The sequence below is a fragment of the Carcharodon carcharias genome, chromosome 9 (assembly GCF_017639515.1).
Source record: "Carcharodon carcharias isolate sCarCar2 chromosome 9, sCarCar2.pri, whole genome shotgun sequence".
NCBI lineage: Eukaryota > Metazoa > Chordata > Chondrichthyes > Lamniformes > Lamnidae > Carcharodon > Carcharodon carcharias.
The window spans coordinates 134,615,473-134,629,877 of NC_054475.1; the positions used below are offsets into that span (position 1 = coordinate 134,615,473).

At 41.0% G+C, this 14,405-nt stretch overlaps 1 protein-coding gene across 1 annotated transcript in view; it reads left to right on the forward strand.

The window, feature by feature from the left end:
• Nucleotides 1-2,108: 2,108 nt before the first annotated feature.
• The window catches only part of arhgef9a (Cdc42 guanine nucleotide exchange factor (GEF) 9a), a 222,333-nt gene continuing 210,036 nt past the window's right edge, over nucleotides 2,109-14,405 (forward strand). The window contains exon 1 of the mRNA XM_041196400.1: nucleotides 2,109-2,577. Coding sequence (XP_041052334.1) covers nucleotides 2,569-2,577 — 9 coding nt within the window. The 5' untranslated portion in view covers nucleotides 2,109-2,568. The remainder of the gene's footprint in view (nucleotides 2,578-14,405) is intronic.

Below are 14,405 nucleotides of genomic sequence, written 5' to 3' on the forward strand. Positions count from 1 at the left end.
TATTGAATGGTGGAGCAGGCTTGAGGGGCCTGTTCCTTTTTTTTCTTACATTCTTTTGTTCTTATCTGGTCTACATAAACACACAGACATACATCTGCATGCACATAGAAAGGTACACATCATACACACACATACGCACATATCCTAATATTTTCTTTGTGCATATCTACACTCCTCTAATTCTGACCTTCTGTACATCCCATTGCTGGGCACGATTTCTGTTGCCTGGACCCAAACTCTGGAATTCCCTCTCTATGCCTCTTGGCTCTCTACCTCCTTTAAGACACTCCTTAAAACCTACCTCTTTGACCAAGCTGTTGGACATCTGACCTAAATACCTCTTTTTTTGTGGCATGGTGTCATGATTTATTTGCTAATGCTCTTGCGAAGCACCTAGGGATGTTCATTACATTAAATAAACTGTGCTATATAAATAAATTGTTCTTGTGGAGTTAAGTGACCAAATGATAACAGACCTCAGTTTTAAGTTTTCACGTGTCACCAGAGAGAACAGGAAAAATCTTCTCCAAAGTTATAATTTGGCTTGGCTCTACCCATCACATTTCAGATCTGAACTTATCTCTTGATCTAATAATGATGATAATAGTGTGGGCTTCCCTTTATTCTCTTTAATAGTTTTCCCTGTAACACTTGAGTGGTCACACAGCTGTGCACGTACAAATCTTATTCCACTCTCATGAAACTAGAATGAAAAATATCTTTATAACAGAACAGAATGGGAAAGCAGCACCATTGATGGTTTTGTGACTAGGGTCACTAAAGAGTGATACCTAAATCTTCTGATCTCTGTTCATGCTGGTGGAGCTGATTTCCTCTCAGGCGAGAGTTGAGAGTCTACACATGCACTTTAATGTCCTTATCCTAGGGACAGGAAATATCAGACAGGCTTTCTAATCACTATCCAATAAACTTCTAGAAAGTGCATGTGTGTAAATGTCAGGTGAGGAGAGTTGTACTATCTCACATGGTGGAATAGTCTATTCACATACACTGTTTACACTCACAGTAGTAATTATAACTTTATTCCCTAGCTTACTGTGTTTTCAGCAAAAATGGTTCATTTCTTTTGTGTGTGTGTGTGTGTGTGTGTGTGTGTGTGTGTGTGTGTGAACGAAACATGCAATGAGTTGAAAAGGGAATGGTAGTTGAGAATAACTTATTTTTCTGTATGTGAGTTAGAGCTCACCTGAGAATTTGTCCAATCTGAGTTTTAAAAACTAAATTGTACAAGTCCATAATTCATTTTCTTCATTTAATTTATTTTTGATTTGGTTCCCTCCTTCTCTGAAAGCACTGTCTCTCACTGAATCATATTTCCTCAGATGTCAGTTCCTACGTTACCTTACCCTTCAGCCAGTCTTCAGGCATGATCAGAGACTGTGAGTGTCAATGGGCTATATGATTGCAAATGGACATCATCAGCAATCCCATTTCCAACCTCACCAGGTGTTCACTCCCACATACTTTCCTGCAGAAATCGCTGGATAGAAATCAGGTGTATGAACCCTGACTGAATTTCTTCTGCTCACTAGCCTAAGGGTGCTGAAGCCAATTATATTTTTATGTCTGCTGCCCCAGCTGAGATCAGGAAAATTAGCACAGACCCTGAATCAAACTTGGGACCTCCTGGTCTGTTTGACTCAGATACAGGCTGCAATACTAATTAGGTTATCATAGGAGCTTATCAAGCTTGTACAGCAAGGAAAAACAGCTGTGCTGGTTTGTCAAAGAAATTTCAGTTTGCAGAGGTGTAATAATCTGTCAGTACATTTTTCACATGATCACTGTATTCAAAGTGTTAACGTGGTGATGATTGTTTAACATCCCTGGAAACCAGAAAGCAAACTGAAATATTCCAGTGACATTTATCTGTTATCTTTCAAAAGATACTTAGCATTTTTCCATTTGCTGTTACTGTTAAATATTGCCATCAACCACCCTCCCCATCCCCTCCCCTAATGTTATTTGATAGGTGACAACTAAATATTCATGACATTAGCATTTCTTACATGATTGGCAGCTGCATCCCTGCTTGCTTGGTCACTGAATGATTAGCATGCGACGCCCGCCTCAGCTGTTGCCTCACACTGAGATACTGCTCACGGGGCTGTTATTCAGAAACTGGCACTCTCTCTTTCTTATCTACATATAGAGTGACGTGTAATCTCTGTCGAATGGGTTTTTGCAAGGAATTTAGTGCAAGTGAAGCACTTGAGACTGATGCTGCAATCAGCTGGAATGGAATGAATTAGAAGGGGAAGAAGAAATCTCATCTGGCATGGTGGATCTGCTGGACAATTTTAGTTCAGAGCCCAGGTTGACTTCACAGAGTCTGCCAGATCCGCATCTTGAGTACTACAGTCTCCTGCATTGCACCATGACCTTGGATATACAGACCATTGTTGTATTTGCCATTATCGTAGTGTTGGTGCTGGTGAATGTGATTTTAATGTTCCTGCTCGGCACACGTTAATGGATGACTCTTGAGGTATTGAGTGACACAGCGCTTCAGAGGGACAGCTACAGTATGGCCCTGCAGTGATATGAATGACGTTGGTATATTATCTACCTAATCTTTTGTCGTGTCTTGTCTTTAATATGCCTGTAAGTCTAGTTATTTGTTGGCTAGATCTTGTGTATTTTTAAAAAAGGGATAGAAAAGCTCTTTTGTGGCATTTTTCTAGCATTGGAAGCAATGCTCTGTAGAAATTTCTAGCAAGCAGTTATTGATGGTTTGTGTATTACTGAAGGCTTGTGTAAGTGTGTGCAGTTTCTGAGCAGTTGTGGCTGGAGGATTATTAATTTTGGTACTTACACATTACAAAAACAGGAATTATAAGTCATTCCCAAGAAAGATCCTTTGTAAAATTGACAATACCATTTACAGCAATGAATTTTCTGCTGGATTGTTGGCTTTTTAAACAGTATGACTAATTGTGAAGGATAGCATGGTTTTCTTTGATTTCTTAAAACACAGATTGTTATCTGCGAGGGAATTAAGGGGTTTATTATGCACAATATGGCAGATTTGTTTCTGCTGTGAGTCAGGTTGTACTCTGAAATTACAAATGCTGGCCTTGTCTCTTCTACTGAATGGGTGAAGAGCTAATGTTTCAGACTTGAGAGAGTTAATAAACCTATTGCAGATTAAGTCAAACCCTGAGGCAAACCTCTTATTGCAGTGTTAATCAAAATGTATTTGATTTGTTGCTATTTCTGTAAAACAGCATGACACAGCTTTGTTAATCTGGCTTTACTCATTTTTGAAGCTGTGGGGAAAAAAATTGGAACTTGTTTGTGTCAATTCCTATGTATTTTAACCAAATTAGTCCAGTAGAATGTATAATAATCTGCATTTTCCTTCAGCCATTTTTAATGTTTGGGCTCCAAATCCAGCAAGCTTGAATCCTTAGAAAATTAAAACCCTGTTTGTCATATCATAATGTTTAAATAACATAAGGGGTGGCATATTATGTGCAAGCTTTTTGTAACACACCTCTATGCACAATTTTCCTCCCCATTATTAGCAAGCACTACATAACACAATTCACCTTCAGGGCTATTACTGGGGTCTCTGTGACTGAAGGGACCTGAGACATGTTTAAAAATACCATCTAGTCAGAGCAAGGAGGAGGATCAGTCGTGATTCATGAGAGCTGTAAAAGAGATGTCAAGAAGCAAAAGGCAGGCCCCTCTGCCCTGCTATCCTTTAACTAAGATGAAAGATAACAGCATCGAATACAGGCATATGAATAGGATGTGCATGTAGGGTTGCTGATGGAAGAATGTCTTAGCTGGGTAAATCTCATTCAATCTTGCAGCCTTTACTTTTGTGTCATGATGGGGATTTTTACAAGTCAGAATTATTGCTGTGACATTTGGTACCGATAGAACCTTTGTCCATCATAACAAAATAAATGATCTGGATTTTCTTAATGCAGGGATTATCGTGTCAAAATCTGATGTATTTGCTAAGAAAGGAAAAAAGGAAATTTCCTCATTTTTATTCCCACACGATCACCATTTCTCTCCTCAGGCAGCTCGCCCCCACTCTTCTGATTAGAGTTTGGTGGGTGCGGTAAACACGCTGTAAATTTCCCCTTCAAACATTTTCAAATTAATTTTTGTCATCAGCCGATTGGAATAGCTTGAGCATCTTAGTGCCCATTTGCTCTCTTCCCAAAATAGGACCTCTTTTATTTCCTTGAAGTGTTCTGTCCAGCAAGTTGGGATGGAACTGGCAGAATTCACCTAAAAAAGGTAACTGTGTTTGGGACTCAGACTCATAAGCTTCCTGTTATGTAAGATGTAACCCTTTCTGTACAAAGTAAAAATTTTGTGTTTTTTTTAAGAAGTTCAAAAAAAGTAAAAATACATGAAGGTAGAGACTACCATTGGCAATGTGATTGTTCAAATGCAGATATCAAATTTCTCTATTTACTGTTTTAGTCCAGTTATTAACCTGTTTATTTTAAATGGAAAAGTAATTCCAATATGCTAGTAGAGAAGATTTTGATACAACAATACAGTATTTGCATCAAGAATGAAATCAAAATTGTGAAGGAAAAATTATTTTTCTTTTTTTTTTCCCTGACAATTTCCTAACTACCACTCCTCCGTTCCTGATGGCACTATCTGTTGCTAGGTTACAGTTCAATGAGCTTGATCATCTGCTAGTATCTCATGCTAATGTCTCCTTTCTCCATGTATTCATCTATACATTGGGGTAGATTTCTTTTCAATGTGGTGTTATTAGTTTAATTGACTGTCCATTACGGAAAGTGCGTAATTTAACTTCCATTGATCTCAGTGGACATGAATCAGGCATCTTCCATGATGGGTGACTAACCTGCAATGCCAGCTTTGTGTCCAATCAGTGAGTTAAAAATCTACCCTGTTGATCCATGGCAGGCTGTTTGACCACAAGGATATCATTTGCATTTATTTATTTCCAGTAGGGGTGACTGGAAAGTGATTGAGAACTCAGGCTGACTATTTAATACAGGAATACTGATGACATTTGCATCACTCTATTACTGCTTCAGCTGATGGTGCTTACAATGTACCGAGATCTCTGCATTTGTCTAATTCCAGCCTTTTGCGCAACCTTGATTTCCATCGCTCTACCATTGGTGACCATGCCTTTAACTGCCAAGGCCCTTAGCTCTGGAGTTCCCTCACTAAACCTCTCTGCCTGTTCCTTTAAGTTACTCCATAAAACTGGACTCTTTGACCAAGCTATTAGTCATTTGTCCTAATACTTCCTTATGTGGCTTTGTGTCAAATTGTGCTTGATAATATATCTCTGATACACCTTGACAGGTTTTAGTACATTAAAGGTGCTATAAAAATACAAGTTATTGTTGGTAGCATTTAATTCAGCAAACTGGGAAAGAACCTGGGACCTTCTTCATCTGAATGGCTTTGCTATTCACTGTCTTAACAAGCAGAACATTTGAAGAGCTTCATTTTTAATGCTTTATGGTAATACATTTACCCAACATTATATAAAACCATAAACACTCAACAAGAATTTCTAGTTAAGCTCTCTTCACCATCGAGGAAACCAATAGATTTTTAAGCCATCATATTGTTTTTTAGGTGAGTGATTTGCTCTTCAACGTTTTTTCATTGAATGTTACAACTATTGTGTTGGCTAAAACACAACTAAAAATTCATTGTCTTATTTGTTTTTTGGAATGGTAGCCAATTGGGTCTGTTTGACAACCTTTGGACTACTTGAGCTTTGAACCACCTGCATTTGAGAAGAATTGCTTCAGAAAAATTTAAGCGGTTGTGACAGTACATGTTTTCTAATTCAACTATATTGTGCTGTTTTTAAATATCCAATTGCGTTTCCAGGATTTTAATGGTTGTGAGAGATACTGCAGAAGAGTCTGTCTGAAGTACATTGCAGCAAACAGTCCAATTTATTTAATGTTATTTTATATAATTTACTTGTTTGGATTCTGCAGGCCCAATTTCCAAACATGGGCAAAATAGCTGAATTCCAGATGTATGTTGGAAGTGACTGTGCTTGATATCAAGGCAGTATTTGGCCGAGTGTATCATCAAGGACCTCAAGTAAAATTGAGGTCAATAGAAATCAGAGGAAAAATCTCCAGTGGTTGGAGTCATAGGAAGATGTTTGTGGTTATTGGAGGCCAATAATCTCAGCCACAGGATATCATTGCCAGAGTCTATCAGGGCATTGTGCTATGTCCAAACCATCTTCAACTGCTTCATCAATGACCTTCATAAGATCATATAAGATCAGAAGCAGGGATGTCTGCTGATGATTGCAGTTTTCAGTTCCATTCATAGCATCTCAGGTAATGAAGCAGTCCATACCCACATACAGCAATACCTGGAAAACATTAAACCTTTGGCTGATGAGTGACAAGTAACCTTTATCTTACATATCTACCAGGCAATGACCATTTCCAAAAAGAGAAAATCTAACTGCCTTTCTAATTTGACATTCAACAACATTATCATTGCTAATTACCCCACCATCAACATCTTGGAAGTCATCATTGACATAAATATTGTAACTTCAAGAGCAGGTCAGAGGTTGGATATTCTGTGGTAAATGACTGACCTCTTGACTTTCCAAATGCCCTCCAGCATCTACATGGCATAGGACAGGAGTGTGATTGAATATTCTACACTTGCCTGGATGAGTACAGCTTCAACAACACTCAAGAAGCTTGACACCATCCAGGAGAAAGCAGCCTGCTTGTTTGGAAACCCATTCACCACCTTACACCTTCACTGCTTCAACCGTTAGTGTATAGTGTCAGCATGGTGCACCATCTAGAAGATGGACTGCAGCAACTCACCAAGACTTCAAGAGCGTTCGAGAGGGCAATTGGCTGAAGGTGAGCATAGGCTGTTCAGATGAGGATGTGAGGAGATGCCTGGAGTGAGAGAACTGAATGAAGCTGCATGGTGTGTTGTCCTGAGGAGTGCTGCACAGCAGAATGCTGAGCAAGTGTGGGGATTGGCATTTGAAAGTGTTACACCATTCACCTGTCATGCCCCCTTACTGTATGGTCTCCAGCTTGGAGGGAACATACTCCAGCTGATGACATCCTCGTCCACAACCGTCAATACCTGCTTGCTTAGAGATGACCTCCTCCTCTCCCAGTCCTCAGCTCACTGCAGCCCCTCAGATCCCTTTCCTGAGCCTCCAGGCAGGAGTGAGAAACTCAAGGGACCGCCTTCCCAGGTCAGGTTTTCTCTCCACTCCTCTGCATGTTGGAGCCTGGAAAACCCAAGCGCTGCTGAATTTTTCTGAAAAATGCCATGGTCGTTAACACATCTTCATTTTTCCAGCAAGGTCTATCCCAATGTTTTAATGTAATGTGGGTTAAGGCACCATTAACTTGCCATTAAGACAGGCCTGTCACTTAGAAAAAAATAACCTGATCAGTGGTGATATTGGCTTTGACCACACTACAGTCTTTCTGTACATGAGACATTACCTATGATTTAATAACCTCAGCTGAAATACACATGTCTGGGCAGCAGATGAAGGCAAATTCATGCTTGACTGTGATGCTGTGATGTGTCCAAAAACGTAAGAACACTGACTCACATGTGAATAATGAGGGAGACCCCATAGGGCCACCAGCACCCTCTCCAGCAATAATCATTACCTTAAAGAGCAAAGCGAAGAGAATTTAAAAAAAAAATGTAGCTGGTACTGTTTAAGGAAGGAAGAGGAATAACGTTCAAATTAGCACACTTATGCTAGATGCACTGGTGCATACTGCATAATGAAGTGCCAAGTTCAGCCATTTCAATTAACAATTATAAGATTAGCATCTATGATGGTTGGAATGTGACCAGCAATCTTAAATTTCTGTGTGTGGGTTATGTAAATATCTACTTCAATAAAAATTACCGACATTGATTCCTGATGTGGAGCACAACCAGTGTAGTCAATACCATGGAAACTTAAGGGATGAGATTTATAATCAAAAGGAATGAGGCAAATCACAAACCTTTTTAAACATCATGTTTTAAACACTTCTGGCACCTCTTCACATCCCCCATCAGAACAACCTATGCTCATCTTCAGCCTACTGCCCTCTTGAACCCCTCACATCCATCACTCACAGCTCCATGCTTTCTCTCCTTGCAAACAAATTAATGAGAGGCAGACTCACAGGATGGGAGGAGGTGGGCAGGGATGTGATGGGCACCTTGTTGGCGACTAGCCACACATTCTTACCTGGTCTACTAGGAAGGAGGTCTTGTTCTATGAGTTTGCAGTTGTTAGCAGTGACCTGTCATGAGAAGCTGAGCCGCCTGAGGCACTGGTATTTATATAAATGTAAAAAAACCTGGGAGAGAAATTTGTTCATGTATCACTGCTGAATGAATTTCTTCCCCTAAATGTTTAAACCAAAATGAATGAATCTCATTCCAAATATGAGATTTGATAGGCCTGGATGTAATGCTTTAAAACATTTTTGTATAAGTTTTTAAAAATTCATTTACAGGATTACAGCTAAGTCAGCATTTATTGCCCATCCCTAATTGTCCTTGAGAAGGTGGCGGTGAGCTGCCTTCTTGAGCCGCTGTAGTCCCTGTGGTGTAAGTGCCCCCACATTGCTGATAGGAAGGGAGTTCCAGGATTTTTACCCAGCGACAGTGAGAAAGATAAATTTATGACTTTTTGATAATTTTCATGTTCCAGTATATTATGAACTTTTAGTCAAGACTTTAAAATTTTGAACACAAAGAGACTAGTAAATGGCTGCTGCATATCATGTGACCATTGACATTTCGAGCGTTGGACAATCCTGAGTCTCAAGCAAATATCTAATTAAATATGGATATTCACAGTCATCTGGGGAATTCATACATTCCTTTGTTTAAGGATAGACCATCAACCAGAGAATTATAGAATTCCAGCCAGCTCTTCTTTCTGTTGCACCATGGACGAAATTAATATCAAAACTCAATGTGTGTTAGACGAATATGAATGAATTCTGTTGACCTCCCATTGTATTACGAAGGCCCCTCATCCAAACTAGACAAGGTAAATTTCAAGGTGTCAGATGACAACACAGGGTGTATAATCAACACACCACCCCTTTTTGGAATACAGGACTTTGAACTTATGGTGATGAAGCCATTTTGTGCCTGCTTTTAAAATAACAGCATGAAGTTGTTCTGCAGGCGGAGTTCTGTCAGAAAGCCATAACCAGCTGCAAGACATCTAAGGAGCCAAGGTAATAAACAGCAATATCTTGAAAGTGGGAGAAGGACTCCCCCTAACTTGTTCCAACTTCAAGTTCACATGAGAACCAAACTCCTGGAAATTTAACTACGAGAAGCCTTGCAGCTTACCAAGAATCCTCTGCTTTACAAGACCTTCACTTCAACTAAAGCATCAACTTATCTAAGAAAGTTCAGACTTGCCACAAAAAGAGATGGAGACAATCATAAATTGTAATTGTGTTGATTTATCTTCATACCTATCTAAGTGTGTGATAGTGTGTTTGAGTCAAGTAGTGAGACATCACATCTTAAACACCCAGGGCAAGTGAGTGATAATAAATAACCTTTTTAAAAAAAAATTCAAAAAGCTTGCTGCTGGGATCATTTAAATTGTGACAATCACCCTGAGGGTGAAGAAAACACACACCTCTTACTTACAAACATGTCTATCATGGGTAATAAAAAACAACAATAATTTTTTTTTGTGACAAAATTGGGGACTCATCTGGGATAAGATGTGTTTCAAACAAGCCAAATCTGGCTTCAAAGTAATTGGAAATAGAAGGGGAAAAGTAACTTAGCCAAAATTGTTCAAACAAGAAACAAAAGGGATGACAGCAGTAAGCTTTGTGAGTACTAACAATAGATAGTAAGATGGCTACTTTCAATGTGAAAGCATTGATGCAAGTGGAAGGTTTAATGTGACCGAAATTAGCATCCCTAAATATAGAACAGCTAAAAGACATAGTAAAGCAGGTAGAACTTAACATACGTAATAAAGCACAGAGACCCAAGGTACAAAAGTTGCTTGCTGAACATCTCAGTCCAGAATCGGAACAGGTAGAAGATACAGAACTGAAACAAACCAGGGGCAACATTTTCCCCCTGTTTGTGGGGGGATGTGCGGGAGCGGGTGCAGGCGGGCGGGGTCATCATTTTATGTGGGCAGGCCAGTTAAGGCCCGCCCAGTGTGACATCCGCTCAGAAGCGCTGTGCGGGTTGGGGGGTGGGGGGGAAGAGATTCCCTGAGCCAGGAGTGCGCTTTTTCATGCATGCATGTGAAAGAGTGCACAGATCTCCCTGAGGCAAAGTGCCGCCTCAGGGAGATCACTGGATGTTTTAAAAAATTTTGGAAGTGTGGAAAAAAAATTCCTGACATGTCCCCTCACATGACACTGTCACATGAACATGTCAATTTATTTAGTTCCAACATTCCATAAACATTTTAAAGCTCTCATGAAACCTCATCCCACCCGTGGATAAGGTTTCATGTTTTTACAAATGCCGCCTGGCCTCCTCGCAAACCTTAAGGTTGGACGGGCAAGTCCTTTAATTACTGTAATTACTTTTTTAAAAGCCTTAAGTGGCCGTTGACAGTTCGGAGTTGGCTGCGTGCTTGATGAACTGAAAATCTAAATGACATGGGGTGACGTCGGGACACACGCCCAATGTCACCCTGTGTCATTTTACGCATCGGTGAGGGGGGTGGGGATGGTGGCGGGTCCCACTCCCCCTCTCGCCGACCGGAAGTTGCAGCCCTAGGTTCCCTTAGCCAAAATTCACCTAGAGGAGTGGAGGCTAGTGTTACAGTTCCAAGAAAAAGAGAAAGAAAGGGAAGCCCACAAGGAAAGGGAGCAAAGAGGATTTTCTAGCTGCAGAAATTGGAGATAGAATTTCAGGCACAGAAAGATAGGGAACTTAGATTGCAGCAGCTAGAGAGAACCTGACTTTACCTGGTGATAATTTAAATACCCTTAACCTAATCACAATTTTTGATTTGCTAAAGTATTTCTAATTTGCCCCCATGTTTGAAGAGGAGGATGTGGAAACTTTCTTCACAGCCTTTGAGAAATTGCAGCTCTATTACAATGGCCAACAGAGTTTTGGACACTCCCGATACAAAGTCAACTAGTAGGAAAGGCTCATGAGGCTTATTCAATTCTGCCTGCTGAGAGATCTGCCAGTTATGATCAGACAAAAGGCTACTATTCTCAGTGCCTATGAACTCATGCCAGAGGCATACCACCAACAATTCTGGAACTCTCAAAAAAGCCTAGATTGACTTTTCAGGAATTTGAGAGAATTAAGCAGTTACTTTTAAATGGAGGGTGTGGTGAGCACCCTAAAAATTGACTGCACCTACAATAGATTAAGAGAAATAGTGCTACTAGAGGAGTTTGAAAATTGCCTCAAAACTCAAATGCAGGAACAAAGGGTTTCCAATGTCAGACACAGGGTATCAACTCATCTAGAAAACTACAGACCTACCGTGAAAGAGACTGAGACAATCATAAATTGTGAAGCATTGTTTTACCTTTCACTGCATCTAAGCTTTGTGGGCAGAATTTTCTGCCTGTCGGGCCCGACCCAATCTCCGGTGGGGAGCCGATCCCCACCGGAGAAGCGGGCCCCGCCGCCATTTTGCGTGGGCAGGCCAATTAAGGCCCGCCCAGCGTGACATCCAGCAGGAAGTGCTATGCGCTTCCTGTGCGGGCGGGGGATGGGGGGGAGGGGCAGATTGCCCAAAAGCGGGAGCGTGCTCTTCTGCGCATGTGCACGAAAGAGTGCACATCTCCCTGATACTAAGTGCTGCCTCAGGGAGATCACTGACACTTTTAAAAACATTACAAATGGAAAAAAAAAATCCTTCATGTCCCCCTCATGTGACAATGTCACATGAGATGGGATATGTTCATAAATTACACTAAAACTTTGTAAAACTTTTTAAATCCCTACATGAAACCTCATCCTGCTGGTGGATGAGGTTTCATGTTTTTTCTATTTGACACCGGGGCTCCTGGCCTGTCCGCCAACCTTAAGGTTGGACGGGCAGGTCCTTTAATTGTGTAATTGATCCTGTCAATGGTCTGAATTGGCCATTGACATGTCGGCGGGCACACAGCTGATTTTGCAGCAGGCCTGCCTTCCTGAAAATTTAAATGGGGCGGGATGATGTCGGGGGTTCCGTCTGACATCATCCCGCATCATTTTACACATCAGCGAGCGGGTCCCGCCCCCTGCTCGCCAACGGCCAAATTCAGCCGTGTGTGTGTGATAGTGTGTGAGTCGAGCAAGTGAGATGTTGCATTTTAAATATATGGGACTAGTGTGTGATAATAAATAACCTTTTTTTAAGATTCACAAAATGCTAGCTAGTGAGATTATTTAAATTTGGACAATCACTGTCTGGGTAAGAAAACAAACACTTTTTACATGCAAACACATTGGTCATGGGCAATAAAAGGAAAACATAAATTTTGTCCCTGACATAATCTTCACAGAATAACTTCAAAATATCATGCAGAAGCGTAACGTGGAAACTGTCCAGTGCATGCTTGGTGACAACCATTGCATCCTGAACTTATTTAAGGTGTTGCTTCGTTGGTCTTTAATTGAACAATCACTTTTTCAATGGATCATCTGGAGTTTTCAGAAATATAAATGAATGAGATTTGTTTAAGTCTTTTATCCACAAAGACAGTAGTTAACAATTGCTCTCTTCTCATTAAGGTGCTGAAGGCAATGCTGTCAGCTTCTAGTATCTCATTCAAGTCTTTCAGTAATATTTTATGATGGTCATTACAAACATCCAAACTGGTGCCATGCTCCTATCTTGTTTAGCCTCTATCCTGCCACTCAACCACCAATAATTCTGGCATAAATCCAATTTAAGGCCTGCAGCATGGAATCAAATCAGTAAATAACCTTGCAGCATCTGATATCAAATGTGAGTCCTTCATTAATAGAGAAATAAAGGGCTAGGTTTAATGGAGGCACTGGAGCGGGCTAGGTGGTGGATGAGCCAATATAATCACGGGGGAAGCCATTCCTGCCAGCAGGAAAACTAACTCCTTTTAAGCCAGTGGCAAGAGTGGACTGATACAGGGAGCCTGCCCACTGGTTAATTAGCCTCATGAGTGAGGTCAATGTCCCTGAGCCCACTGGGATTTAGTGGTGGTTCAGGGGACTAGTTTCCTTAGAGAAAAGAAGGCTGAGGGGGTATTTGATAGAAGTATACGAAATCATGAAGAGTCTGGACAGAGTAGATAGGGAGAAACTGTTCCCACTCATGAAAGAATTGTGAACATGAGGACACAGATTTAAGGTAATTTGCAAAAGTGATATAAGAAAAAACATTTTCACGCAGCGAATGGTTAATGTCTGGAATGCACTGCCTGAGAGTGTGGTGGAGGCAGGTTCAATTGAGGCATTGAAAAGGGAATTAGACAGTTATTTGAAAAGGAACAATGTGCAGGGTTACGGGGAAAAGCCAGAATTGCTCATTTGGAGATCCGGTACAGACATGATGGGTCGGATGGCCTCCTTCTGTGCTCTAAAAGCTCTGTGATTCTGAGCTCCCAGTTCCTCCAGAAGTGTACTCAGCAAATTCTGTTGGAGTTGCCAGCAGCCTCCCAGGGAGTCCCCTCTTTCAAAGGCATTTAGTGCCCAATTGAGGGACCTGGTTTTGGGAAGGGGGGTGCCCATTGAAAGCCAAGCCCTGCCTTGTTATCCAGCCCCCTTCTCCTCTCACCACCAGCCAATCCCTCTCCATGACCCCCAACCCATCCCACTCACCTCACACCAGAGATCCCACTATGATCTCTGATGAAGGTCTCACATGGTACTTGCAGCAGCCACCACTCCCAGTGGCACTGCCTGTACTGGAGAATACTGATTAAGGTCTGTGCTGGCCACTTATGTGCTTATCACTGATATTTAATTTGGTCGGGCCTTCCACACCAAAGAGCCATGAGCCTCCCACTAGTTTTCCAATGTGGTAGGACCCACTTCAGGAACACTAAATCAGCCCAAAATTTCAATTGAATAAAAAGATAAGTATCCACTCTGTGTGTGCTGAAAGTAGAATTATTATGAGTTTATTTTTACTTATTAATTAAGGATAGCAAGGCCTAGTTTTTGGCCACAATATCTGTTTTTTGGACACTAAACAGCCACCTCAGCCTCCAATGTGGCAGACAAAAAGTGCATCACCCATGATATTAGCGTAGGCCAAAAAATCAGTATCCAGGGCTCACACTTGAAACAGTGCTTAAGACCTTTTGTGGATTTGAATGATGGACCTAAGGCCTATTTGAAGCCACCGCTACAAAATTGGATTGCCCTGATCATTGCTCACACCAAGCCTACAA